Here is a 25,180-nt window from a genome sequence, read left to right as displayed (position 1 = left end):
CTGGGGTTTGCGTCTACAAGAGTACACTTATACAATAGTGCACAAGCCAGGAAAATCAGCGAATCCAGCCGATTACATGTCGAGACACCCTCAAGCATCACAGGCTTCACGTCCATCCGTGGCAGACAGAAGAGTACATCCACTTCGTAGTGGACCAAGCCAGATCACCGGCGGTTCCCTTGGAGGCGATATGTGAGGCCACAGCTCAGGACGATATCCTTCAAGGAGTGATGCGTCGACTGCAGACTAATCAATGGCGTCACGACAATGAGGAGGAAGGGCGTGACCCACATGTCCGTCAAGAGATGCAGGCTTTCCGGCATGAGTGAAGAACTGTCTGCCACGTCAGAGGGGCTCCTACTGAGGGATCAACAAATTGCCATCCCTATGCAACTCCGCCAGGGCGTCATCAATCTAGCCCATGAGGGTCACCGTGGAGTGATCGCTACAAAAAGAGCGCTCAGAGAGCGAGTATGGTTCCCGCTTCTTGATCAGATGGTGGTGTCGTGTTCTTATCTAGGACCCTAATTTGATATTCCCAATTTATGCCCTTGTGAGGTTATAATCAATAATGTCCTGACAACGGCATAAGAATCAGATTCATATTCAGTAATAGCCCATGCAATCCAAAGCACAGCACGGCTACTCCCATCGACTCCTAGAAAGCACAACGCATTCTTTAAACAAACCAAGCCTTCAGCAGCCCGGGAAACCCCCCCCCCCTGCTTTTGTTTTGATTTGAACAAGAACTCCTGAAGTCCTGCAAGAACTGTTAGTTCCTGGTGACTTCTTATGTCCAACCTTACGTCAAACCCGGCACCTTTCAGGTATAAAATACCAACGGTTGCCTTAAGCAAACATGCGGTGGTTTGGAGCAGAGCGGCCATCTACTTGCCCGAGAGCCCAGCTGATGCGAATGCCCGCGGAAGCCGCCCCTCCTGTTTGACGCACTGAGAGAGACGCGGTCTTTCTCCAGCTGAGAAAATCTAGCTCCGGTGTTTCCAGCCTACCCTTGCAGGTTGCTGGGATATCGAGTCCTGAGGAAAGAGATACCAGACCTCCCACATCCTAATACCAAGGTACGGAGTTGACTAAACCCTTAGGAGAATTCTTGATGCAGATTCTTGGCAAAACTATTTTAACCAACTTAACTTAACATTGCTACTTACTTCTCCCTTCCCGAGTATTAGGCTTAGGTCAGGTACACCGGGGTAGGCTTGGTTAGAAGCACCAGTTGAGTATTTTAGTCAATGTATTTGTGTATGTATATATTTTATCCATTTTAAGTATCATATGGCTAAGAAACCGTATCAATGCTTTTACAGTATTATTTCATAATACTACTTTTACTATACGCACTTTACTTTTCTCTAAGTATTGCAATTGTGGAAATTCACTTTTCTTGTATGAGAAAGAAGACTGCTCAATAAATAACACCTTTTTATTGAAAACGCCTGTCTCTCTATTTCTCTGCACTCTGGTGAAACTAAGTATGCACTGATGACTGAGTGAAATATCGGTCTATTGTTTTCACACGACTCTAGAGATATACTCTTATTCTGAGGGAGCAAAGTTGTCATGTTTATGCAGTTGTCGGAAACTGAATCCCTTCTTGTCTGAGCCAGGGAAGGTTATCCATCCCTCTTCATTCAAGAAAGTTTCCAGTGACCTCTGAGCTAGCTGGCGCAAACCTAAATTAAAGTTTAGCATAGTCAGTAGAGACCTAGATGACCTCAGTTCTACGTCTACACTGCTGTTTATGTTATTCCAATGCGCAGAGCCTATTGGGAAAATAGGAACTACACTACAGTGGAGCTCACCTTAAAGGATTGCCCCCAGCGCCAACTGGTCAATCATGGAGACCCTCCCGCTCCTCTACAGATGTCAAAGCTACCAACTAGTGTCTGGCAAGAGCTTGCCATGGATTCCTATGGACCGCACAATGGTAACAGCTGAGTCGGAGAACAGGAGGATTACTAGGAACGTCTCGCATTTTCAAAGGTGCACTCCGGCTGTTAAGGATGCCCTCAGCAAAATGAATGAACAACCACGCTCTGAGAGACCTGGCGGTGCAACTGCCGTACAGAGGCTTGAGATTCCGACCGAAGCTGAAGGGACGAGAGAGGTGTGGTCCTGCGACCCAGAAGAGACATTCGACGACCTGTGTGGCTAATCAAAGAACTCTGATCAAGTCAGACTTTTATTTCATCATTTTGTTAAGAAAGGGGGAGATGTAATACTGTGTGCAGTCTAGTTGTTGGTGGGTGGATCTAAGGGGACAGAGGAAGAGGAGGAGCAGCTACAGGAAAGAGTCAGTTAGAGTAGGGAAGGGGAACAGAAAATAAGTATTTTAAACTGGGGCTGACTAGATAGATCTCTGCAACAGGCACTAAGCTACCATACATTGCATTCTGTTTGGGAATAAAGTGGGCCGAGGGGGTGCTGCTCAATTTTGGGCCAGATCACAAAAACATTCTGGTCAGCACCATTACATGCCCTGGTGTCTCAGACCAAGCCTAGTGGTGTCCCTCCTCCTCACTTTAAGTCACAGGCCACATAAACCTACGGCAAGGAGTCTCTTTTGAAGCAGCGCCGACAATCAGTACATAACTGTACCCAGTCCGATTAACATATACTACCACCTGAAAATGCGCACACGCCCCACAGTTTTCTAGACTTTGAACATGCAAGCGCTATATTATGCAACCCGCTATTCAAAATGTTGATAACAACCACCACGGTGCAGAATAGTCAAAAATATTAAACATAGTGTGTGACCAACGCCACTGGTTCTCGTGATTCCCTTCTGGGTGTGGACTCGCAGTTTCGAAACTGTTGATTCGGGCAGTTCTCCTCGGCTGGCTGCCAAGAGTCCAAGTGACGCAACCACTGGAAAGGGAAGTTTGTGGGAAACACTCAAACCTACGTAAACACCGACACAAGGACGGGGCACAGGCAGGGCTTAATTTGAGCCGGGGCTTGCCGGTGCTTAGCACCGGCACCTAATTATGAGGGCCGGGTCTATGTCACGGCAGCCGCGGCATTGATTAAGTGCACCTGTGACTGTAAATTAAAGTCTCCAGTCGTGACTACTCGTGCGTTAAATAATGCATTCCGACTCCCGAGTGTTAGTTACTGCGGGGCCGGCCGCCGGGCTCGTTGACACTGACAGATAGTCTTAGTGGGGAAGGGGGGGGGGGTGACGTGAGCCAGTCCACTGCACTTGTTGTTTCGATTCTCCAGGATTCTTGTCAGCATCACGTGAGTAGTAGGTAGTCTAGTCCTACCTTACTGTCTCTGACTGTTCAACTTCTTCAAAACTTGACTTCGCCTGCCAGTTGCAGGCAGCAGCGGGTCAGGCCGCCACAGGGTCGAGTCGCCATGCCAGGGCCCCAGTGTGGGTGGGAGTCTGTTCTTGTGCTGGTTGGAGGGCAGGGCAGGGCTTTGCTGCGGGGGTGGGAGCTGTGCGCGGCAGAGGCAGCCACGCATGCGCAGATGCCAATGCAAACTCATTTTCGCTGGCTGCCCGCCCCACCCCAGCATACCCGCCCGCACCTCCTCACCAGCAGCAGCGTGAGGGCCGGCAGCCATCCCTGAGACCAGTCCTGCTCCTGCCTGAGACGAGACCAGTGTGGTGGCGGTGACGTAGCAGGAGTTGGGAGCTCAGTCACTCTCTGGACTAGTGCTCCTCAGCAGGTGAGGGCGAGGCAGGCAGGGCTTAGCCGATGCGGGGGGGGGGGGGGGGGGGGGGGGGGCCTGGCTGGCTGGCTGGCTGGTGGTACTGGTAGCCAGTGTAGCATTACTGGTGCTGGTGGGTGGTCACTGGTGGTCAGTGACTGAGACTGGTGGTGACACTGTCGTTAACTTAGGACCGATACGATAGGCGGTGTAGTAGTAGGCCGGCCCGGCCGGTGCCATAAAAAAAAAAGTTGCGCAGTTGAGGCCTACCTACGGTGGGGACAGACTGTAGTAGTAGGCCGGCCCGGCCGGTGCCATTAAAAAAAAAGTTGCGCAGTTGAGGCCTACGGTGGGACCGTGGGTCACGTCAGTCACTGGTTAATGTTGTTTTTGATCCCCGCCTGGTTTGATCATCGACGTCATCGTCATCAACGCGATCATGTTGTTGCCAGAATGCCAGTGCACTGCAGTGGGCAGTAGTGCCCAGGAAGTGGCTATTTATTAATGCGCAGTTGCGGCAGGGCTGGTGGATACAAGAAGAATGATATGGGAATGTTTATTTATGGGTTTTGCATAAAGCTGGTTTCATCATGCTTCCACCTGCCGTTGCTGATAAAGTAAGTGTGCCTACAGTGAGGGGCATAAAATCATTTGACTGAGACACTGCGGCACTTTAGTTAAACACATGCAGCGCTGCATCGCGTATGCCAGGAGCGATTATTTTATGGTAATTAGTTGCAGCGCGCTGAGAGCCGAAGCCACCGGCGGCTGAGACAAGTACCGGGCAGGGACATAGCCCTTGTGGTTCAGTAGTCCACAGCACACCAGTCGAAGTCACTGTGCAGCTGCTGCTTCCCGGGTCGGCGTTAGCCAGGGAGTCATTTGGAAGTAAGGGAGTGCGTGTGATATCTCTCACTCTGCTTTCTTATTGGTTTTATAATGCTAGCCTATCGCCGGGCGGTGTCACCTCCCAGGGACACCTGGATATATTCTCGGTGGTGAGGGATGAGTGGCAACCGGCGCAGATATACTAATGGGAATTTCACCAATGCAGTCACTCATAGTTTACTTCCAATCATTCCTGCTGGCAATCATTATGGCCGAGAACTCGGTCTGTGTCAGTAATAGCAAAGTCAGACTCGGACTGCTATTACCTCTTTCTTCCAGATCTCATCTTATGCGCGCCAGGGGCTGTCACTGTTTAAAGCCAATGCCTGCCCACCCTCCTCCACCCACGCACTGGTCACCAGGTCACTAGGCATCGAACGATTCCTGCTATTGTGTTGCTAACACGGTTTTCCTATCCCTGATCCAAGGCAGTGTTTCACGAATTTCACGTGCTGTGTGGTAAGTACAGAGCTGCTCATATTACCCCAAACAATTACGAGATGGAGCCAGGTGCTTGCATTTTCTTCGTGGTGGTGTACGCACCGAAATGTAAAACAAGTGTTGCTTCTTGAAAAATGAAAGTTTTCTGTGCTGATAAATGGAGTACAAGTACGAGTTAATTTTATTACATATGGTATCAAGATTACAGTCTGGGCCTGTGATTTTTTTTCCCCAGGTAGTAGCGTATTTTAGTATCTACATGCAAATCTGTTTTAAACGGTGGGGACCCCTGATCGTTTAATCGTTCACTTTAGCTACAAATATATTAAGAATTGAGGTGCATTTTCAGAGTCCGTGTGACCTCCAGCCCCCATGAGTTAGTCCGCTGCAAGACTGGAGTATTAACAAAAAGTGAGTGTGCAAAAAACGTTAATAAAGTTCTTGTAAGGAGTTCTGCTGTGGACCATAACTGAAGCTGTTTACTTTATGAAATATTGTTTTGCCCGTAAAGCTTAGATTACTTTCAGATTAGTAAATTGAGTTAGTGTCAATAGTCTGCAGCTGGACTGCAAGGAGGAGTCTCCAGTTAGCGCCCTTCCATTTCTGGGCCTTTGCCGCAGTTTTAAGATCTCCTTACAGTTTACCATTGCTCGTATGGGTGTAATTTCTGATATCTATATGTTTCTCTTACCTTCATTGATAGATTTTGCTCGTGACAAAGTGTCACTCATAGTCGTTGAAATGTCACTCATATTTACTCTGAAATTAAGAAAATGTCACACATAGCATTCTGAAACCTTGGCAGCTATGCCTCTTTAGGGCACCAGGTCTTACCCTATATGGGGTTTTTGTTAGTTATGACGCCACAGTACACGCAGCCATCGATCTGACCCTTCTTCTCCCACTAATTTGTTTCTTCTTTCCCCATCCCTCGCATTCTTGATCATTTCTTTTCTCCCCTTCACGCCCGTACCCTCTGCCCTTCCCCGCCCCTGTCCCCCTCCCCTCCTCTGCCTGCCGCATTTCCACTTGTCACGTCACCCTTTCCAACCTGTGTCGTATCTTCATCGTCTACAGTCACCTACTCATTTCTCTTCTGACTTCTCTGTTTCTTGTCTTTTTTTTACCAAGCTCCTATCTCCTTTTATTCATCCTCTGACCTCTTCCAATAATTCCATTTTTCTTTTTCACCCCGACTCCCTTTCGTGTCACTTGTCTTTTCTTTCTATTCAAATTTCAACCGTTTTATGCAGACCGACTGGCCATGCGCCTTCAGAACTGGAGACTGCATGGCTGCTGGACCGATCAGGAGATTCGGTTTCGTTTTTGCAGGGCAGTGGAGATCAGATTCGGTTTCCAGTGGCGGCTGGTGACATTTGAACCTGGTAGGGCGGAAAATGATTTCCGCACTGTAGCTCGCGAGCGCGGCGCGCGTACCCGAACAGTTGGGTGGCCAATTATGCTGAGCACAGATTTTTTTTAAATGCCTGTTTTAAGCCACGCCCTTAATGATATAGTCCACGACCCCTTTGAGAGACCCCAGTTTTTTCATCCCACTTAAAGCCCTGCGTGCAGGGCCCACCCTCGGACTCACTCACCTGCGCACTTCACTTGAGCACCAGTTTCGATACATATTTGACCCATTTATTTGTCATGCACGGGTGGGGGTTGAGTGAATTGCCAAGAATCACAGGATGTTGTGCGTTCCTGCTGCGACTCGAACCTGGTTCCCTAGTGAGATACTAACCCAGCCCAACGCTGCTTGGCATTCACCCAGCCATTGCATGTGCTTACCAACCCAGGTGACGCGCCCCCCAAAATGCAAGACTCGCCCTGATATTGCCCACACCAAAATAGGCTGCTCCCGCCACCGCCAATGCTGCCCGACTGCCTCACTGAGGTAACAAGCAGAAAGAAACAAACTGCAATGTGACGAGCCCGCTGCAGTTGTGAATAGGATTAATGCAAGTTACCACAAAAATTTAGCAGAAATACAATCTAATAATCACCATAAAAAGGACCAACCAGGGCAACTACGAAGAAATGCCCCCAGCAGGCGTACTGTTCAATTAGCATTGTGGTCAATAACACATTTAACCAAATGTGCGCATATATGAAAGAGGCTGTGATGCATGTTTAATGCCCTGGGCTACACAAACACACTCACGCACAGGAAAGTGTACTAAAATCAACACTGTGGGACTAAGTAGTTAATTAGAAACCCTTTGGTAGATGTCATCAATAACCATGTACGTGCCTCCCGATATTACTGATGTGAGGGCCATCTTAAAACCTTATGCCCACGACTAGGGGGAACAGATTTTGATAAGCAACATCTATGAATGTCCAGACATAAAAATAGACTTACTTCTGTCCCGATGTTTGCGTTGCCTTGAAAAGCTGTGTATTCCCAGCGACGCGGCAGCGTACATAACATTACCTATGGCACGTCCTTCACCCTGAGCCCCCCTCTGTCTCCCCACTGCTGCCGCGTGCACGCAGCTGGCGTCCTCCTGCGCCCCTGAAACAGATACATTAACATTACTTAAAGAGAGTATACCTTTCAACTCTCATTTACAGGACGACCTGGCCTTTGTTCCCAAAACCATGTATTTTAACAATTACAGAGAACACCGGGACAGTCCTCTGAACACCGAGAACGTCGAGGCAAATCCGTGAAATCTGGTCACCCTACCACGACTCGCTTGCAAACTAACCAGGACACCTTCCTAACAGTCACGGCTCGCTCACAGTGGGGGCCAGGGGGTGGGGATAAATAAAATAAAAAACTTACCTCGTCTTCGTTTGACCGGGTCCGCACCATCTCTGCTCTGGGGTCCCGTTGGCGCCTAGACTGATGGCTGCCAACTTGCCGATGACGAGAGACAGTAGTAGCCAATCCTGATGCTGCTCTCTTTAGAGGAGAGCTGCTCTCTAAAGAGAGTAGCATCAGGATTGGGCTGAGCATTGAAAAAACGTCGTTCGTTTTTTCAGCAATGGGGTACGTTGCATTAGGCAGGCAAACCCCTAATCGGTGGTTTTTTTTAAAACCACATAGCTATTTAGTTAAAAAAGCCCTGCCGGGCAAACACCACATGCGCAGTGAGTGCGCACTGTGCCGGCACAGAGTCAGTCCAGCGCCACCCAGTGTCAGACAGTGCATACTGTCCATGTCCATGACACACACCACGGCCGCAGGGCAATAATTACCGGGCAATTTATTCGAGCGGCGCGTTAATTTATAAAACTTTTACTAACGCGCCGCTCGAATAAATTGCCTGATAATTATAGGTGGGGCAACGCCCAAACGCCCTAATGGTAAAACCGCCGCTGTCGGTTTCGGTTTTTTTCAGGGCACACGCAGCCTCATAAAAATAATCTGTTGCCTGTCCTGCACGGTTGTCTGAATATCCCAGCTACAGCATCATATAGATGGATGCTGGAAAATTAATTGGGATTTGCTCATTTAATGTAAACCCATCAGTGGTACCTGACATTTTACTTGTCGTCCACTGCCAGATTTAATGTTTCCATGCTGCAGTGACAAATACATCTGAAATGGGCAGCTTTTCTCCTGCTCCTGTGCCAGGCATGGTAAATATATTGCTGTCGGGTATAGAATTTCTCCTAGCCAAAGTTAACACTAATTCAAGGTCTTAGAGTGCCATGAGAAGATTACTTTTTTGATACAATACAAATCCTGTAGTAACTGCAGTAGAACCACAACTCACACTGAGACCCACCTTTTATTATCATATCACAGACCCGCCATTGTCTCTTATTTTCTTCCAGGTCATTGGTAACTGCTGCTTTCTATGTCAACTTTGTACCACACATAAAGTGTATTTGTAAAGCCCACGTTCACTCGTAGGCTTCTTGCCACTGAATAACAGATGTTTACTGTTGCCCAACTCAATGGTACTCATTTTATCGACCTCAGAAGGATGAAAGGCAGAGTGGACCTATCAGGATTTGAACCTGTGACCATGAGGTCGAACACAGACCCATACAGTGGACCTATTCATCTGCTAAGCCAACAGACCACACTGCTTTTGCTACCCAAACAGCAAGCAGAAAATAACAAGCAAGTCCCTGTCCCACAGATCTGCCCGTTGGAAGTCAAAAGATGGAGGAACTTCAACTTCTCATGAACACAAGCCCTGCTGCCGGCACTCATGCATTGCAATGCTACAGCTGTTTTTCTCAGCACTGAAAAGCACTGCTGCCATTGAAGTGTGTGATTCCACAGCAGAGGGAGCTAACACTGCATCTATATTGCAGTTCAGATTCAAATGTTGGTAATTGTTTGGGTGGTCCCAGCCAGTGTAACGCGGGGTTACTGGGCTCTGCTTTTGACAGTTTGATTTTTTTCATCTCTCGTATCCTGTGGCAACATTACTATTGGATCCAGACCGAGCACTATCTCCTCCCGTTTAGCACTGGACTTTTCGGGTAGCGCGTCATTGCTGTGCAAGACTTATTCAGAGAACTAGAGCGTGTTACAAATTCAGAACTCCACCAAGCAAACACTGATGCTGAATAAATCAAAAAATAATCTGTGTTTTATTTTTAAAAAGAAAACATGCTTTAATTCATGCATGAGTAAATACAAACCTTAAAATTACAAATGAACACAAAGAAAACCAGACATTTTCAGCCCTCCTGAAGAAGAGATCTGTGCAAGAAAGTGTGTAAGTGATAAAATATGTAAAGTCCTTTCTTGTGGATGGCTCACAATGTAAAAAACACTTCCTATTGCATTTGTCAGAGAGTTAGTTCACAATGCTGAAATTCGGATCAGCCAGATATATATTACCTCTGACTTTTAGCAGTCCCAGATGAAAAGGTGGGTGGAGCTAATATAGTAAGTGGGTGGAGCCAGCGGATGAAGTGGGTGGAGCCAGAGAAAAGTAGGTGTGGCCTCCGACAAACATTTGAGCACCTGCACTTCATATTTTACAAATTAAGCACTGGGCACAGGGGGGAGAACGCCTTAGGCACCGTGCTCCTACAGCAATATTTATGTCTAGGTGTTTAATTATTAATTAAAGTTAGCATGCCTACACTAATAACGAGATCGCTTACATGCACACACCACTAGATGGCGCAAGTAGCCGCGTTTTCTCTTTTTCGGATCTGGGTATTTTGTATTAACACTTGAAGCACCTGGCAATCACGGAAGACACCTCGCGTCACCTTGCTGAGGCAAGCTCGCAGAGGTTCTGACCGGCCTACATACCCAGGGCACAGCAGGATGCAGAGGCATGTAGCCTCTCCCTCTTTAAGCTGCATGCCACACCGGTCTGTGTCCGCACCGCGAGCCTAACCCGGTATGTACACACTACCCAGGTAGTTCAGCCAGAGGGCAAATTGGACCCTAAAAACCTTCTTTGTCGGCAATATAACTTTGCACAGACGCCCAACCGACACATACATTAACAAATACACATTATAATGTATTTTACATTTTTTATTCAAACTCACACATTCTAATGTATTAAAATGACATGAACCTTCAAAAGTTGCCCCAGCAGGTATTAAAACGCGGAAACAAAAACATGAGGCGTAGCCCAATGTGCACTCTGACAGACGTCACCCGCCGGGAAAATCGTGCGTCCCTCACATGACTTCCACTTTTACAAAGAGTACAGCAAGCGTTTTTCAGTAGCAAATTACCACAACATTGCTGTGCCCGTGAAACGACACAGCGAGGTTGTTCCTGTTCTCAGAAAAAAAAACAGCGTTTCCTGTTATTGCCACAAAGTTGGCTGCTAACAGCTTTGTGCGGATCAGTGGGCCGAAGTCACTTTCCCGCTTCCTCAAATACCGGGTTTTACTGTCAGAAAAAGTAGCGCTTTATATCGTCAGATAACGCTAAAAAAACTCAACTGGAATCTGGGTTTACTGGCGACGTGCGCCACCTAACAAGTTATGCCTGCCAACAACACTGTCAGGAACTTCCACATTCTGCTCTGCCTAAGCCAGTATTGTAAAGAAATAAAATAAACAACCATTGGCATAGCCAATAGGTCTCGCCTTTGGGACCTTATAAGTGTTTAGCCATACAACAGTTGATGTTGTTGCACCAGGGATATTGTGCTGCATAACTAATACTTATAAGGTCCCAAAAGCGAGACCTATTGGCTATGCCCATGCTTGCTCTTCTTATTTGTAATGTAATATAAAGTTAGTAAAATAGCTCTGTGGGCTAATCTATGCATTATAGAAATCAGTTTGTAAACTGAAGATTCGAATCTCGACTGGTCCACTCAGTATTTTAGCTCTCCCACAACTCCCTGAAATCAATAAAATTAGTAGTCTTTAGCTGGGTGATATTGGAATCTGCTGTTTTTTCGACCACAAGCAAACCTCAGAGGTTTACAAGTGTTTTTCAAGATACTGTGCTTCACAATACACCATCAACTGGCTAGCCTCACGAAGAAGTGTGAGAAACGTTATTTTTTTGCATCTCCACTCAGATGCAATGATCTCCCTTCTTCGGATTAAATCAATGTATACAAAAGCAGCATCTATTCTGAAGCATGCTATCATTGCAGTTTTCAGCACAGTGCTACATTAATTACAATTAACGGGCATCGTTCAGTTGCGCAGCAATCAATTGCTAAAATGTGACCTTGTTCCCAAAATCGGTTTTGATGTTTTGGTAAGTACTGTGGCCCTCATTGCAAGTTTGTCGGAAAAGGGTGAGCTATTTACTAAAAGGGAAAATACAGTTACCTCAGGGTGAGGTACTTACCTGAGGTGGTTAATGCCTCAATCAACAACAACAAAATTTGTATAGCGCGCTGCTCACCCGTAAGGGTCTCAAGGCGCGGAGGGGGGGGGGGTCGCTACTGCTCGAACAGCCAGGTCTTGAGTTGTTTCCTGAAGGAGAGAGGGTCTAGGGTCAGCTGTAGGTGAGTGGGGAGGGAGTTCCATGTCTTGGCTGCCAGGTAGGAGAAGGATCTTTCTCCGACGGTGGATTTGAGAATACGTGGGACGGAGGCGAGGGCGAGGCTGGAGGATCGGAGCTGGCGGGTGGGTGTGTAGAATGTGAGGCGGCTGTTGAGGTATTTCGGGCCCGTGTCGTGGAGAGCCTTGTGTGCGTGGGTGAGGAGTCTGAACGTGATCCTCTTGTTGACGGGGAGCCAGTGCAGGTCTTTCAGGTGGGCGGAGATGTGGTTGTGGTGAGGGATGTCTAGGATGAGTCTTGCTGAGGCGTTCTGAATGCGCTGGAGTCTTTTCTGGAGTTTGGCTGTGGTTCCAGCGTAGAGGGTGTTCCCGTAGTCCAGACGGCTGGTGACGAGGGCCTGGGTGACCGATTTCCTGGTTTCGGCGGGTATCCATCGGAAGATCTTTCGGAGCATGCGCAGGGTGTTGAAGCAGGATGACGAGACGGCGTTGACTTGCTTGGTCATCGTGAGGGAGGAGTCCAGGATGAAGCCCAGGTAGCGTGCGCGGTCCGTTGGCTTGGGGGCGGTGCCCAGGGCAGGGGGCCACCAGGAGTCGTCCCAGGCAGAGGGAGATGGTCCGAGGATGAGGACTTCAGTCTTGTCTGAGTTCAGTTTCAGACGGCTGATCTTCATCCATTCTGCGACGTCTTTCATTCCTTCCTGGAGGTTGGCTCTGGCGGTGTCGTTGGTGAGGGAGAGGATCAGCTGGGTGTTGTCGGCGTAGGAGATGATGTTGAGGTTGTGTTGGCGAGCGAAAGCTGCGAGAGGGCTCATGTAGACATTGAAGAGGGTGGGGCTGAGTGAGGATCCTTGAACGCCGCAGATGACTTCGGTGGCTGCGGATCGGAACGGGGGGGGGAGGCGGACTCTCTGGGTTCTTCCGGCGAGGAACGAGGTGATCCACTCCAGGGCAGCTCCTTGGATTCCGGTATTGCCGAGGAGCTGTATCAGGGTGCGGTGGCATACGGTGTCGAAGGCTGCTGAGAGGTCTAGGAGGATGAGGGCAGCAGTTTCCCCGTTGTCGAGCAGGGACCTGATGTCGTCAGTGGCTGCGATGAGGGCGGTCTCGGTGCTGTGGTTTGCTTGGAAACCGGACTGTGAGGGGGTCGAAGTATCCGTTGGTCTCGAGGAAGGTGGAGAGTTGTCTGTTGACAGTCTTCTCGATGACTTTGGCTGGAAAGGGGAGGAGCGAGATGGGGCGGAAGTTCTTGAGGTCCGGGGGGTCCGCGGTGGGTTTCTTCAGGAGGGCGCTCAGTTCGGCATGTTTCCAGCTCTCCTGGAAGGTGGCGGATGCGAAGGAGCTGTTGATGATGTTCCGGAGTTGGGGTGCGATGGAGTCGGCTTTGTTGAAGATGTGATGTGGGCAGGGGTCGGTAGGGGAGCCGGAGTGGATGGTGTTCATCAGGATGGTGGTGCCTTCGGTGCTGACAGGGGTCCAGGTGCAAAGGGTGGTGGTGGTGTGGGGCTCTGGTTCAGTGGTTGGGTGCGTGGTCAGCGCGCCGAAGCTGTTGTGTATGTCGGCGATCTTGCGGTGGAAGAACGAGGCGAGTGAGTCGCAGAGGTCTTGCAAGGGTGTGATGTCGTTGTTGCAGGCGCTGGGGTTGGAGAGGTCTCTGACAATGCTGAAGAGTTCCTTGCTGTTGTGGGTGTTGTTGTCCAGTCGTTCTTTGAATGTTGTCTTCTTGGTGGTGCGAATCAGCTGGTGGTGTTTGCGGGTGGCGTTTGAGGGCTGTCATGTTTTCCTCTGTCTGGTCGTGGCGCCAGGCTTTCTCGAGGGTGCTGCAGGTTTTCTTGGAGTTTTTGAGGTCGTTGGTAAACCACAAGGCTTTCCTGTTGCCGGGTCTGCTGGGAGGATTCTTCAGTGGTGCGAGTTCGTCGGCGCAGTTGGTGAGCCACTGTGTGAGGTTGCGGGCTGCTTCGTTGGGGTCCGTCGTGTTGGTGGGCGGGTTTTGGCTGAGGGCGGTGGTGAGCTGGTCAGCGGTGATCTTGCTCCAGCTTCTACGGGGAACCTGTTGCGGGTGTGGTGGGTCGTGGTTCTCCTGAAGTTGAAGTGGACGCAGCTGTGATCTGTCCAGTGAAGTCCGGTGGAGTGGCTGAAGGAGATGTGCTTGCTGGAGGAGAAATGGGGTCAAGCGTGTGTCCGGCTATGGCGATGTCGGGGGCTGAGGAAGCGTTCATCCATGTTTCTGTGAGGAAGGCGACGTCTGGTGATGTTGTGTCGAGGAGGTTCCAGAGTTCGACGGCGTGCCTGTGGTCGGAGCGGGTGTTGAGCAGGATGCACTTGAGGTGGTTGTTGCTGGAGCTCAGCTTGGCGGGTGCGGTGCAGGTTCGGAGTCAGGTGTATTGGCAGGCTTGGCAGGTGAAGGGTGTGTGGGTGCGTTTCGGGGTGGCTCGGTAGCAGGCGGGGTTGCGGCCGGCGTTGAGTGCGTGGAGGGTGGCGGCGTCGTAAGTTAGTCGGGTGTCCTGGCATCTTCGAGGACCAGGGTTCCTGGCGCTGGGCGCGGTTCAGGCGTAGACAGGCTTGCCTTTGCCGCGCTTTGACGCACAATCGGCGCGCCCGCTGTGCACGTCTGCGGCGCTTCCGTGCGGCGACCTCCATAAATGGCGAAGTGGGAGGGAGGAGCAGCTGGGAGGCGGGAGCGGGGTGGCCAATGGGCGGGATACAGAAGAAAAGGGGGCGGGCCGCAGGGGAGCAGCGGCGAGGAGGGGGAGAAGCGGCGGGAAACAGTCACGGGTACACGGGGACGGCAAAATTACAGGGGCACAGCTAAGACAAGAAAACAAGAGGCTGGCAAAAATAAAGGGGCACAAGCTAAGGCAGAACAAAGAAACTGGCACAAGTCACTACGCAAATAATCCAGGCACTCAGCTGGAGCGAGGCAGCAGCGGAGGGGTCAGGGGTCCTGGCACTCACGGGGAGAAGCCGCGCGGTGTGTGGAGCGACCGGCCCTGCAAACAGGGACAAGGTCACAGCTCACCACCGTGCGGGGACCTCCATAAATGGCCAAGTGGGAGGGAGGAGCATCTGGGAGGCGGGAGCGGGGTGGCCAATGGGCGGGATACAGAAGAAAAGGGGGCAGGCTGCAGGGGAGCAGCGGCGAGGAGCGGGGAGGGGGAGAAGCGGTGGGAAACAGTCACGGGTACACGGGGACGGCAAAATCACAGGGGCACAGCTAAGACAAGAAAACAAGAGACTGGCAAAAATACAGGGGCACAAGCTAAGGCAGAAGAAAAAGAAACTGGCACAAGTCACTACGCAAACAATCCGGACACTCAGCTGGAGTGAGGCAGCAGCGGAGGGGTCAGTGGTCCTGGCACTCACGGGGGGGGGGGGGGGGAGCCGCGGTGTGTGTTTAGCGACCGGCCCTGCAAGCAGGGACAAGGTCACCTATGCCTCCTATTCCAAATTTACAGAAAAGTGAGGCAGAACATGCCTAATCGTTTTTTAATACACCGCCAGTTATGCTTTTTTCCAGACCTTTTTCCCCCAGACAAATTTCAGCAGTTTTCTTCTGCCAAAACTTATCAAGAAAAAACATGAAATTCTGAACCACGTGTCTAAAGAAATTGTGCATTGCTAGTCCCATAACTGTGTGTGTGGGATCACTAACTTTAACCCCTTTTTTCTTGCTTTTGGAATTCAACATATTTCTACCACATATTTAAGTGGGCTGTGTGTGTAAATCATTGCCTGTTTATAATGACCTTGTGAAAGTCGGCATTCAGAAGCAGTTTGAGTATATTAGCGAGGAGAAGGCGTCACTCTTTGGCCGCGAGTCAGCCATCCCTCACCTCCGTATATGCCTTTGGTCTGAGGACGCAGGCAGGCACAGAAGCACTTTTAGGGCCCTCTTGTGTAGCTTCCCCACTAATCGGAAGAAGTTGGAACTAAGCCCTGGAAAGCACTGTATGGAAAAAAGACGCACACTTTCTAGGAGTGTCCTGAGGTGACCGTTTCCGAGGCCCATTTATCACAGTCCTATGCCTGCTGGAGCGCAGACACTATGACGTCACTGCCTTCATCACTTCCGTGTAGCGAAGTTGAAGTAACGCGAGTACTGGCCTGGTGGCGTTTGGCAGCCTACAGCACCAAAGAGGATATTCCGGCGCCAGTGTCCACAGATGAAGATAGGTCTTCTTTAGGTGCGGGGAAGGAAAGGATGGCGTTTTCTTCTGGTGCGGGGGATGAAGGGATGGGGTTAAGGGCAAGGTTTGTGAGATGTGGAAATAAGTATCCAGTTAGCTGCTAGGCTCTCCTCAGAAAGGAACAAGTATAAACAAATGGCCCCTGCGCGCACCGCTGTTCCCAAATGCAAGAGCCGGCTACAAACAAGCATGTGCGCTGAAAGTTCATGAAAATAAGCATGAGGGACAAGCACTCATGCTTGTGCTGCCATCCGCCTTGCGGGAGCGAGCAGCAGGATCGCGAGAGACATATATTGTCAATTACCATGCACGCTGCTGCTTGCTCCCGCAAGGTGAATGCCAGCACAAGCACGAGTGTGGGGGAAAAGGAGCAGACCGATGGCTAAAGGTCACTCCTAGAGCAAGCAAGACCTAAAAACATTATGTTAAATGAAGCAAAGCTCAGATACTGTACCGCAGCCCATGCACCACTATATTGTATTGCTCCAAGCTCCAGGGCTCCTCAAATAGTTCTGTTGTCACCGGGCGGTGAGTGTGGTGTCATCCCTGTGACGCAACAGGTGCAACACAGGACCGCCCACTGGGGCAGGGAAATCTGTTGAAGGCCTGTGTAGTTATGTTACAGTATTGTGGTCCTAATGACCATGTGAGGAAGTTATTAAAAGGGAGCCCGGCACTCGTGACGTCAGTCGCGCACTGAGGCAGCAGCTCCGGAACTCCACACAAGCATGCTGTGCGATTCCTGCTGCACGACCCGGCCCGTTCCTCACCCCACGCGCACTCACAGTGACCACTGGCAGCGGGTGTGCCCCACTGCACAACACAACATTGGCGACAAGGGTGGGGGTGCCCAGCATCACTTTTACTCACTCCATGGTGGCCCTCACTCCGTAACCACACGTGGTGTTCGTACCATGGAGTGCATCGGAAAAAGGCACACCACGCACCACGTGGTTGCCCCGTCTGAACCATTCCAGACATACCGTAGAGGGAGCGCTCCAGGAAGGCTTCACCCTGTGTGCCTCATCGACGCTCATTGCCACACGGACAGCCTTGTGAACCTGCACCACTCTCTGGGACAGGTCAGTGGCCCTGCAAGCTTGAGCCAGCTGAAACAGAAAACAAAACCAACAGCCAGAATGCCCAGTACTATTAACAAGAGACCCATCAATACAATCACTGGTGTCTTAGCGCTGCTGGGTACCTCAGCTTTGCAGCTGTGACGTCAGGGCAGGGGGTGTTGTCTTGGAGACCCAGGGGCACGGTAATTGAGGGTGCCCACGGCTGCCTTTTTACACCACAAACGGATGCCCTGCTGCCCGCTGCAAGAAAGGGAGCGAGGTGCACTGAATGCACACAATGGCCACCATACCGACCATATAGCCGTTCCTGGTGTAGGGGCCGCCTTCTGCTCAGGCCCCAAAATGGAAGGAATGGGTTGAGCGGCTAATTCGGTTCTTCTAAGCAACAAAAGTAAGCAATGAACAGAAGAAAGCAATGCTACTGCATTTAAGAGGCACAGACATCTAGAGGATTGCCAAATCACTAAATGAACCAGCCCCCAAACACACATCTCACACTAATTGCTGCACTTTTGGCGCATTTTGAGCCGCTGGCCATGAGGGGAAAGTTCAAAATGACCATCTCGTATAGTGCTAAGTCCACCAGGTCGCAAATCTACGTTGTTGAGGAAGGGCATGGCATGCTGCCGGGTTGCCGAGCAGCGGAGGACGTGGAGATCACCACTTTCGCCTTCGGAATACACAACGAAATGGTCCAGCACATTCTCGCCAAATTCCCTGCTATCTTTGAGGGGATCCCGCGGCTAACCGGGAAAGAAGTGCATTTACACATTGACCCCACGGTCAAGCCTGTGGCCTTACGTCATAGGGGCATCGCCTTCCACCTACGGCCATTGGTCGAAAAATAACTGGTTCAACTAGAAGCTGCTGGGATCATTGAGAAGGTAACTGGACCCACACCGTGGGTGTCCCCTATCGTTGTCACTCGCAAGCCGAGGATGCCAGGAGAGGTGCGGATCTGCGTCGACATGAGGCTGCCCAATGCAGCCATATAGCAAGACCAACACCTCACTTCCACGATCGACGACCTTATTGGGGAGCTGAACGGAGTATGCTGGTTCTCAAAGCTCGATCCCTGGTCTGGCTACCATCAGCTGGTGTTAGAGGAGGAGTCACATATATATCACCATATTCTCGACCCATGTAGGTCTGAGGTGATACACCCGCCTCAGCTTCAGGGTGTCATGCACAGCTGAGGTATTTCAGAACGTGATACAAGAACTGTTGATGGACCTGCCCAGAGTGATAAACGTCAGTGACGACATTCTTATCCATGCAAAGACCATCCCAGAGCACAATGCCAGGTTGACCCAGGTATTTCAACAAATCCAGGAATCCGGACTCACCCTACACCTCAAGAAATGCGAGTTTCTAAAATGACATCTACAATCCTTAGGATATGTCCCCCCTGCATCAGGTGTTACTCCAGACCCCGACAAGGTACAAGACATTAAAATGGCCCCCACTCCCACTACTGTTACTGAGGTGAGGAGTTCTCTCAGCATGATCAACTACTGTGGCTGGTTTATAAGAGACATAACCACCCTCACACAGCCTTTCCGGGAGCTCACCAAGGGATCAGTCCCCTGGACCTGGGGTCCAGAACAAGAAACAGCATTTCAGGCAAACAAAGATGCTCTATCTTCCAATACCACCTTAGTATATTTTAACCCGAGCAAGCTAACCATGATTGTAGTCGATGCCAGACCAAAAGAACTTGGAGCTGTTCTGTTGCAGAAAGGCCAGGCGGAAGAAGACTGGAGCCCCGTGGCGTTTGCCAGTCGGTTCCTAACAGACACAGAACAGAGATACTCGCAAATTGAAAAAGAGGCAATAGCCATCCACTGGGGATGTCGCCACTTTCATTTGTATGTGTATGGACACCCATTTGTCGTAGCAACTAATCACAAGCCTCTAATCCCTTTGTTCACCGGCACCACTTCCAAACCATCTCCTCGCATCGAAAAGTGGATGCTTCAGTTGCAAGAATATAATTGTTGTGTGGCATACCACCCTGGAGCTTTGAACCCCGCGGACTATCTGTCACGCCACCCTCGAGCGGCAACCCCAGAGGAGCAAGCTGAAGCCGACGACACCGAGCAATATGTCAGGTGCATCACGGCCAGGTCATGCCCCATCCCCCTGTCGATGGAGGTACTGGGGAAAGAAACCCATTGTGATGAGTGTCTTCAACGGGCAAAGCAAATCATGAGGCATGGTAGGTGGCATGCTGCCAAGCCGGAGTGGAAAGCACTCACTCAAAAGGCCCGACGGACAATGGAAAGTCTATACCACGTACGACAGGAGCTGAATGAGGACCCACGGGGTGCCTTCTCAGGGGACATAATCCCTATAGCTCTGACCAGTCGAGTAATCCAACTGGCGCATGCTGGACACCATGGGATGGTGAAGACCAAGAGCTGCCTGAGCACAAAGGTGTGGTTCCCCTTGATGGATGAAAAGGTGGAAGAGGCAGTGAGGTCTTGCCAGTGGTGCCAAGCTACTGGAAAAGTCAGTCACCCAGCTCAAATAATCAAAGAGCCTCAACAGACCCATCCCTGGTTTAGCGTTAGCCTGGATTTTGGGAGCCTCCCAGAGGGGAGGCATAGTTTTGATCGACGATCACTCGAAATACCAAGAGGTGTAAATAATATCGTTGTCGAGTGCCAATGAAGTCATTCCTAAGCTCGAGAAAGCAATGACCACTCATGGACTGATCCGAGAACCAAAGACGGACAACGGACCTCCGTTCAAAGGACAGGAGATAGCGAACTATCTAGCATCGCTTAACATTACTCACAAGAAGGCCACTCCACGGTGGCCTCAAACAAATGGTGAGGCCGACAGGTTTATGCGGACCCTGAACAAAGTTATTTGCATTGCCCATGACCGCCAACAATCTCTGGAGTTAGCCATTTTTTCATTTCTCCGAGTATACTGACAAACGCCACACTCCACGACGGGGAGAGCTCCAGGATATTTGTCCATGGGTCCGGTGGTAGTTGACCCGATCCCACACCTCCCCCAATGGCGGCCAGAGCCCCTGCAAGAGACCGTAATTCAAGACCACTGACAATCTTGAAATGATGAGGTCAGTCGACGTAGGGAAGTGCGTAGTCTGATCTCAAGGTCGGAGATCTGGTACTTCTACGGAACCGCACCCCAGGGGGCAAACTCAGATTCCTGTATGAAAAGGAACCCTGGGTGATCACTCACTGGAAAGGCACCCGGATCACGGTGCAGCGAGGACCAGAGGCTGTCACATGGAACGTGTCGTTCTTCAAGGCTTTCCACGCTCCCTCTAGAGTGTTCTCAGATTCAGCAGCGCCTGGGCCCGTCAGCGACGATATCCCAGATGTGGAGGAGTGGGCAGGCTCAGAACCCGATTCGCCAATGGCTGTTGCTCCTGTTCCGGGGGTGGCCGTGAGCAGCCCTTGTCCCTCTGAGATGGTCCCTGCATTGCCTCCAGTTGGCCCACCGTGACGTCAGTCAGGGGTCTACCCAGTACAGTCTAAGGAACAATCCTGAGCCCTCCAGTCGGCTGAAAGATCACTTCATGTAAGACTGTTCTTTATTATGTCTATTTTAGTTGTGACATTGTTGTTTGGAGATCAGATCTGTTTGAGGAGGAATGTGGTGTCTTCCCTGTGATGCAACAGGTGTGACACAGGACCGCCCACTGGGCCAGGGGAATCTGTTGAAGACCCCCCTAGTTACAGTGTTTTGGTTCTAATGACCACGTGAGGCAGTTAATAAAAGTAAGCCCGGCACTTGTGACATCAGTCGTGTGCCGAGGCCGGAGCTCCGGAACTTCGCACACTCACAGTGACCACCGGCAGTGTGTGTGCTCCACTGCACAACACAACAGTGAGCAGCAAACATGTCCGCCCCTCTCTGTACTCTGCACGTGCTGCCATTAGTGATGCGGGCCGGGCCAGGTGCTAGAACCCGGGTCGCTGCAGGCTGTGCTGTTGAGGCAAAGAGCTGCAGTGGCCGGCACGCCTGTAGCAGTGCAGTAAGGCAGAAAAAGGGGCATCCCTGTGGGTGGTGAGTGACTAGGTAGTGCCGGCCACGCAGGTGAGAGAGGCAAGCCATGCAGGTGTGTGGCAGTGACCCGGCGGAGATTGGGGGTCCAACATAAGTTAGCTGTAGGGGCGCTGGTGTAGCTGGAAATAGCGCCATCTCGTGGGACACGCTTCAGCGTCACGCAAGTGGTGCTGTTGGGAAGCAGTCTCTGGTGGTGCCGCACGTTTTAGTGGGCCCAGTAGAGGCCCTGGCTGTGTCAAAAGGAAGGGACTATGGGCAGTGTGCTTGAAGATGGCAGAAAACATACAAAATGCAATACACAATACTTCTTTCAACCTAAAGGAGCAGGCGAAAAGGAGAGAAAGTGCACATCCTAGCTAAATTAAGGTGGAGGGAAGGAAATAAGGTCAGAGACCCTACATACCATCCCGTAGAACTGGAAGCTGCAGATGCTGCGAGGGCTGATATTGGTATTATATGACAATGCAGTAGATCCTAAAAGTCTTCAACACAGGTGTAAATGGGAACAAAAGTTAAATTCTGATAAAATCACATTTTCTTTCATCCACAAACATGCACACTACATACAAAACTCACCTACTGTACATATATTAAATTCTTTTCTATGACAACACAGGTCTTGAAACTTCTCCAATGTGCAGCTCATTTGGTCATGTCAAGCATAGGGATCTCATATTTTAATTTTGAAACATTATTCAATGATATTTATACAGGCCATTTTGATTCAAAACTGTGGCTAGTGTATAATGCTTTTGAAGACATATCCATTACGCCCCACATCCCCCGGCGCCTGAAAATCAGCAATCGGTGACACCGTTATAGTCACCTTTTGCAGTGCTCATTTGCAGGAGTTAATGATGAAAACCATCGCAACCCTAAAACATGATCAAAGATTCAGAGTCTGCACATACTCCTTTTCCCAGACCTTAGTAATAGGACGTATGCCGGGAGGAAGAAACTGCCGTAAATTCGAAAGGAACTCTGTGAACTTTGCTATTAAGTTCTCTCTCGGTCTATGGCCTGTCCAAGAGCAGTATAGGGGAGAACAAAACGTATGTGTTTTCTCGGATGGAAGAAGCTCATTCATTTTTAGATAACATCAATAATGAAGGGAGCAAAGCGGCTATAAAGGTGTAGATGCAAGCTCTATTTTGGAGAGCAGTAAAACTAGTAACACAAGCATTTGCAATGCAATAGGTCTCGCATTTGCGAGAGTTTGAGCTATTGGCACTGTAAATGACAATTATTTTTATTTATGTGTTTTGAAAACCTGCGTATAGTTGTTGCTTACAAGAAGCAAGGCTGGCAGTAACTGTGCCTCTTTTACTGCCATCCTTCCTTCTTGTAATTAAGGACTATAAGTACAAAGTGCGTGTTTATGCACCACTTGCAGGTTTTCAGAGCAAATAAATAAAAGGCATTGTCATTTATAATGCCAATAGCTCAAACTCTTGCAAATGCGATACCAATTGCATTGCAAATGCTTTTTTTTGGAGCTCATATCAGTAGGAGGAGATTTGGAATGAGTAAAATGGAGGTGGAGGGTGGGACGGGTTTAGAAAGGCTTGTTTGGGAGATCGGAATAGTAGAAGAGGTATGAGATGATGTAAGGCAGGGTAGAGGAGGTGTAGGGCTAGAAAGGGTTATTTTATCCGCATTATGGCATGTTTCCAGAACCCCAGAGTTTTGACCAGAACTATAAATATTAATGTAAATTTTCAGCAATTTATTTATTGCATAAAATCGGAGTCAGACTGTCTTTAATTGCCCCCTATTGTGGCAAATGAGGTAATGAGGAACAAATGAAATATAAAGTTCCCCAGGACCGCATTATATCGAAGCCAGGACCCAAGACCAAAGCCTGGAACTTAGAAGGCAGGTTATGTAACTAGTTTTTCGTCTTCCTTATTTGCATTATGTGGAATAAATGCTAATGCCTCTGACACAAAACTGTTATGTGATCCGGTCGATGTTTCCTGGGTCACCCCCCATGACTTAGCAAGTTGATAGAACCTGAACATTCTTCGTGTAACTGGAAAACAAAACCTCTAGCCAGGAATTAGCTGGAGTGCCTCTGGGGACATAAATTACATCCACTTCAGTCTAGATATCAGCAAACCCGATTTCTAATCAAAACCCGAACACTCTGAAACACCCTCGAACAATAAAGCATCGCTGGAAAACGTCCATTTTGTCAGTGCTCTTCTTCCATTTACTACCACTCTGACAAATAGTCTGTGCGCTTTCTTCCTGGTGTATCAAAATCGATTCTACTGCGCTGAACATGCGTCATCGCCAGTGAATTTCAAATAAAATAGGAGTACGCAAAGGTGATGACATCTGATAGATCTAACTGCTTCTTGCTAATAGAGTTCATTTTTTGGGAGGAATGAACTGTTTCTCATAAAGCACTACCACGCCAAAACGTAACAATAATAGTAAATAAAGATAATCGACGCGCCATAATAGAAGTAAGGAGAAAACAAGAGACCGCGCCTCGCGCTGCAACGGGAGAGAGAGAGGCCGCGCACTGGAGAGAGCAGTCTGCTCTTTTTACAAAGCACATACTCGTGCTTGTGGTGCACCACTGCACACTCCTGCAAGGCGTATGCCGCCACAAGCACGAGTATGTGCTTTGTAAAAAGAGCTGCATGACGACTAAAGGTCTCCTAAGCGGCGTATGCGCACTGCGTAGGCGAGACCTAAAAAACGGCCATCAATCCTTCAAAACCACCCCCCACCCTTCCGGCCCACCGGAAAAACACCAGATGCCCACTACAGCCAGTCTGGCCCTGGAGCTCTAATGGTTCCAGCCTAATCTTCTCACATAAGAGATGAAGTCATGATAGGAGTGTAGGGTAATATCCCCAGCCCTTATGTATTTCTACAAATTAAGCACTCGAGTCCGGTTCATAAAGGAAGTAACTTGGTTATCCAACTGCATTACAATAATACTCTAATCGCTGAGAAACACCATGGAACATGCCTAATAGTTCTTGACTGGCATAGAACCTAGAGAAAAATTACTATCCCTGTTGCAAGACTACAACCAACACACCAGCAAGCGTAGAAGTAACTAAAAGCGGACATATGCTGCATTGGATTGGAGGGAAATATAGTGCTTAACTGTAGATTTGGTAACACCTTACCAATAACTAATAAGTTAGATAAAGCACTTACCCCGAGTGTTCTGTGACTGCCAGTATAGTTTCTCCTCCCAAGACCACCGTTTTGTTGGGCTAAACAGCATGAAGTCTGTTTGCGTCCCGCCGAACCTTAAGAAGGCAGGAGACAAGCCTTTTGCCAAAGTCCGCAGCCTTTGTGACCTTCAGGGGCAGAAAACCGCATGAAAACGTGCTAAATAACTCCATGAAGAAAACACATTCATTCAAATCCAAAACACATTATAGATTATCAAAATAAAATACAGCAACCTGCTGCCAGTGACAAAAAAAATGAGATTGTGGTCAGCCTCGAAAATCTGATAAACAGCGGCTATCGCACAGGCTGCCCTTATTAAAGCTAGTTTTCATTTCCTTTAAAAGTGTTGTTCCCTGCTTTCTTTCAGCCACAAATTCTGGTTTGAAACCGGAGTAAAATTAGCATGGCATTAGTCACGCTTTTGTGTTATACAAAATGAAGGTTCTTTTGGTCAGCATTGACCCGGATAAACAAAAAAAAAAAAAAAAAAGGCCTGCAAGTTCAGCTCTACCCACAAGCTTTTGATTATCTGTTGTATTTTGGCTGCTAAACTCTCCCCTGCACATACCACTCCATTTTGAACTGTTGATTCACTGGAATATGCTTCGGGCAACTGGAAATAATAGTGGATAGGACTAGGAGAATGCATGCAGTCTGAAGGCTTCCTGGACTTATACTGAGCCACAGTGCCTCTGACTGATCGGCAGTCGACCCCCCCCCCCCCCCCCCCCCCTCATGGCACTG

General features: G+C 49.4%; 1 protein-coding gene across 1 annotated transcript in view; it reads right to left on the bottom strand.

Moving 5' to 3' along the window:
• The window catches only part of HPSE (heparanase), a 165,543-nt gene that overhangs the window by 131,532 nt on the left and 8,831 nt on the right, over positions 1-25,180 (bottom strand). Inside the window, exon 2 of the mRNA XM_086961979.1 lies at positions 24,416-24,561. Within this exon, the coding sequence (XP_086818105.1) occupies positions 24,416-24,561 (146 nt within the window). The remainder of the gene's footprint in view (positions 1-24,415; positions 24,562-25,180) is intronic.

The sequence above is a fragment of the Lissotriton vulgaris genome, chromosome 3_1, assembly GCF_964263255.1.
Source record: "Lissotriton vulgaris chromosome 3_1, aLisVul1.2, whole genome shotgun sequence".
NCBI classification, from domain to species: domain Eukaryota; kingdom Metazoa; phylum Chordata; class Amphibia; order Caudata; family Salamandridae; genus Lissotriton; species Lissotriton vulgaris.
This window is presented reverse-complemented; position numbering and strand designations above follow the sequence as displayed.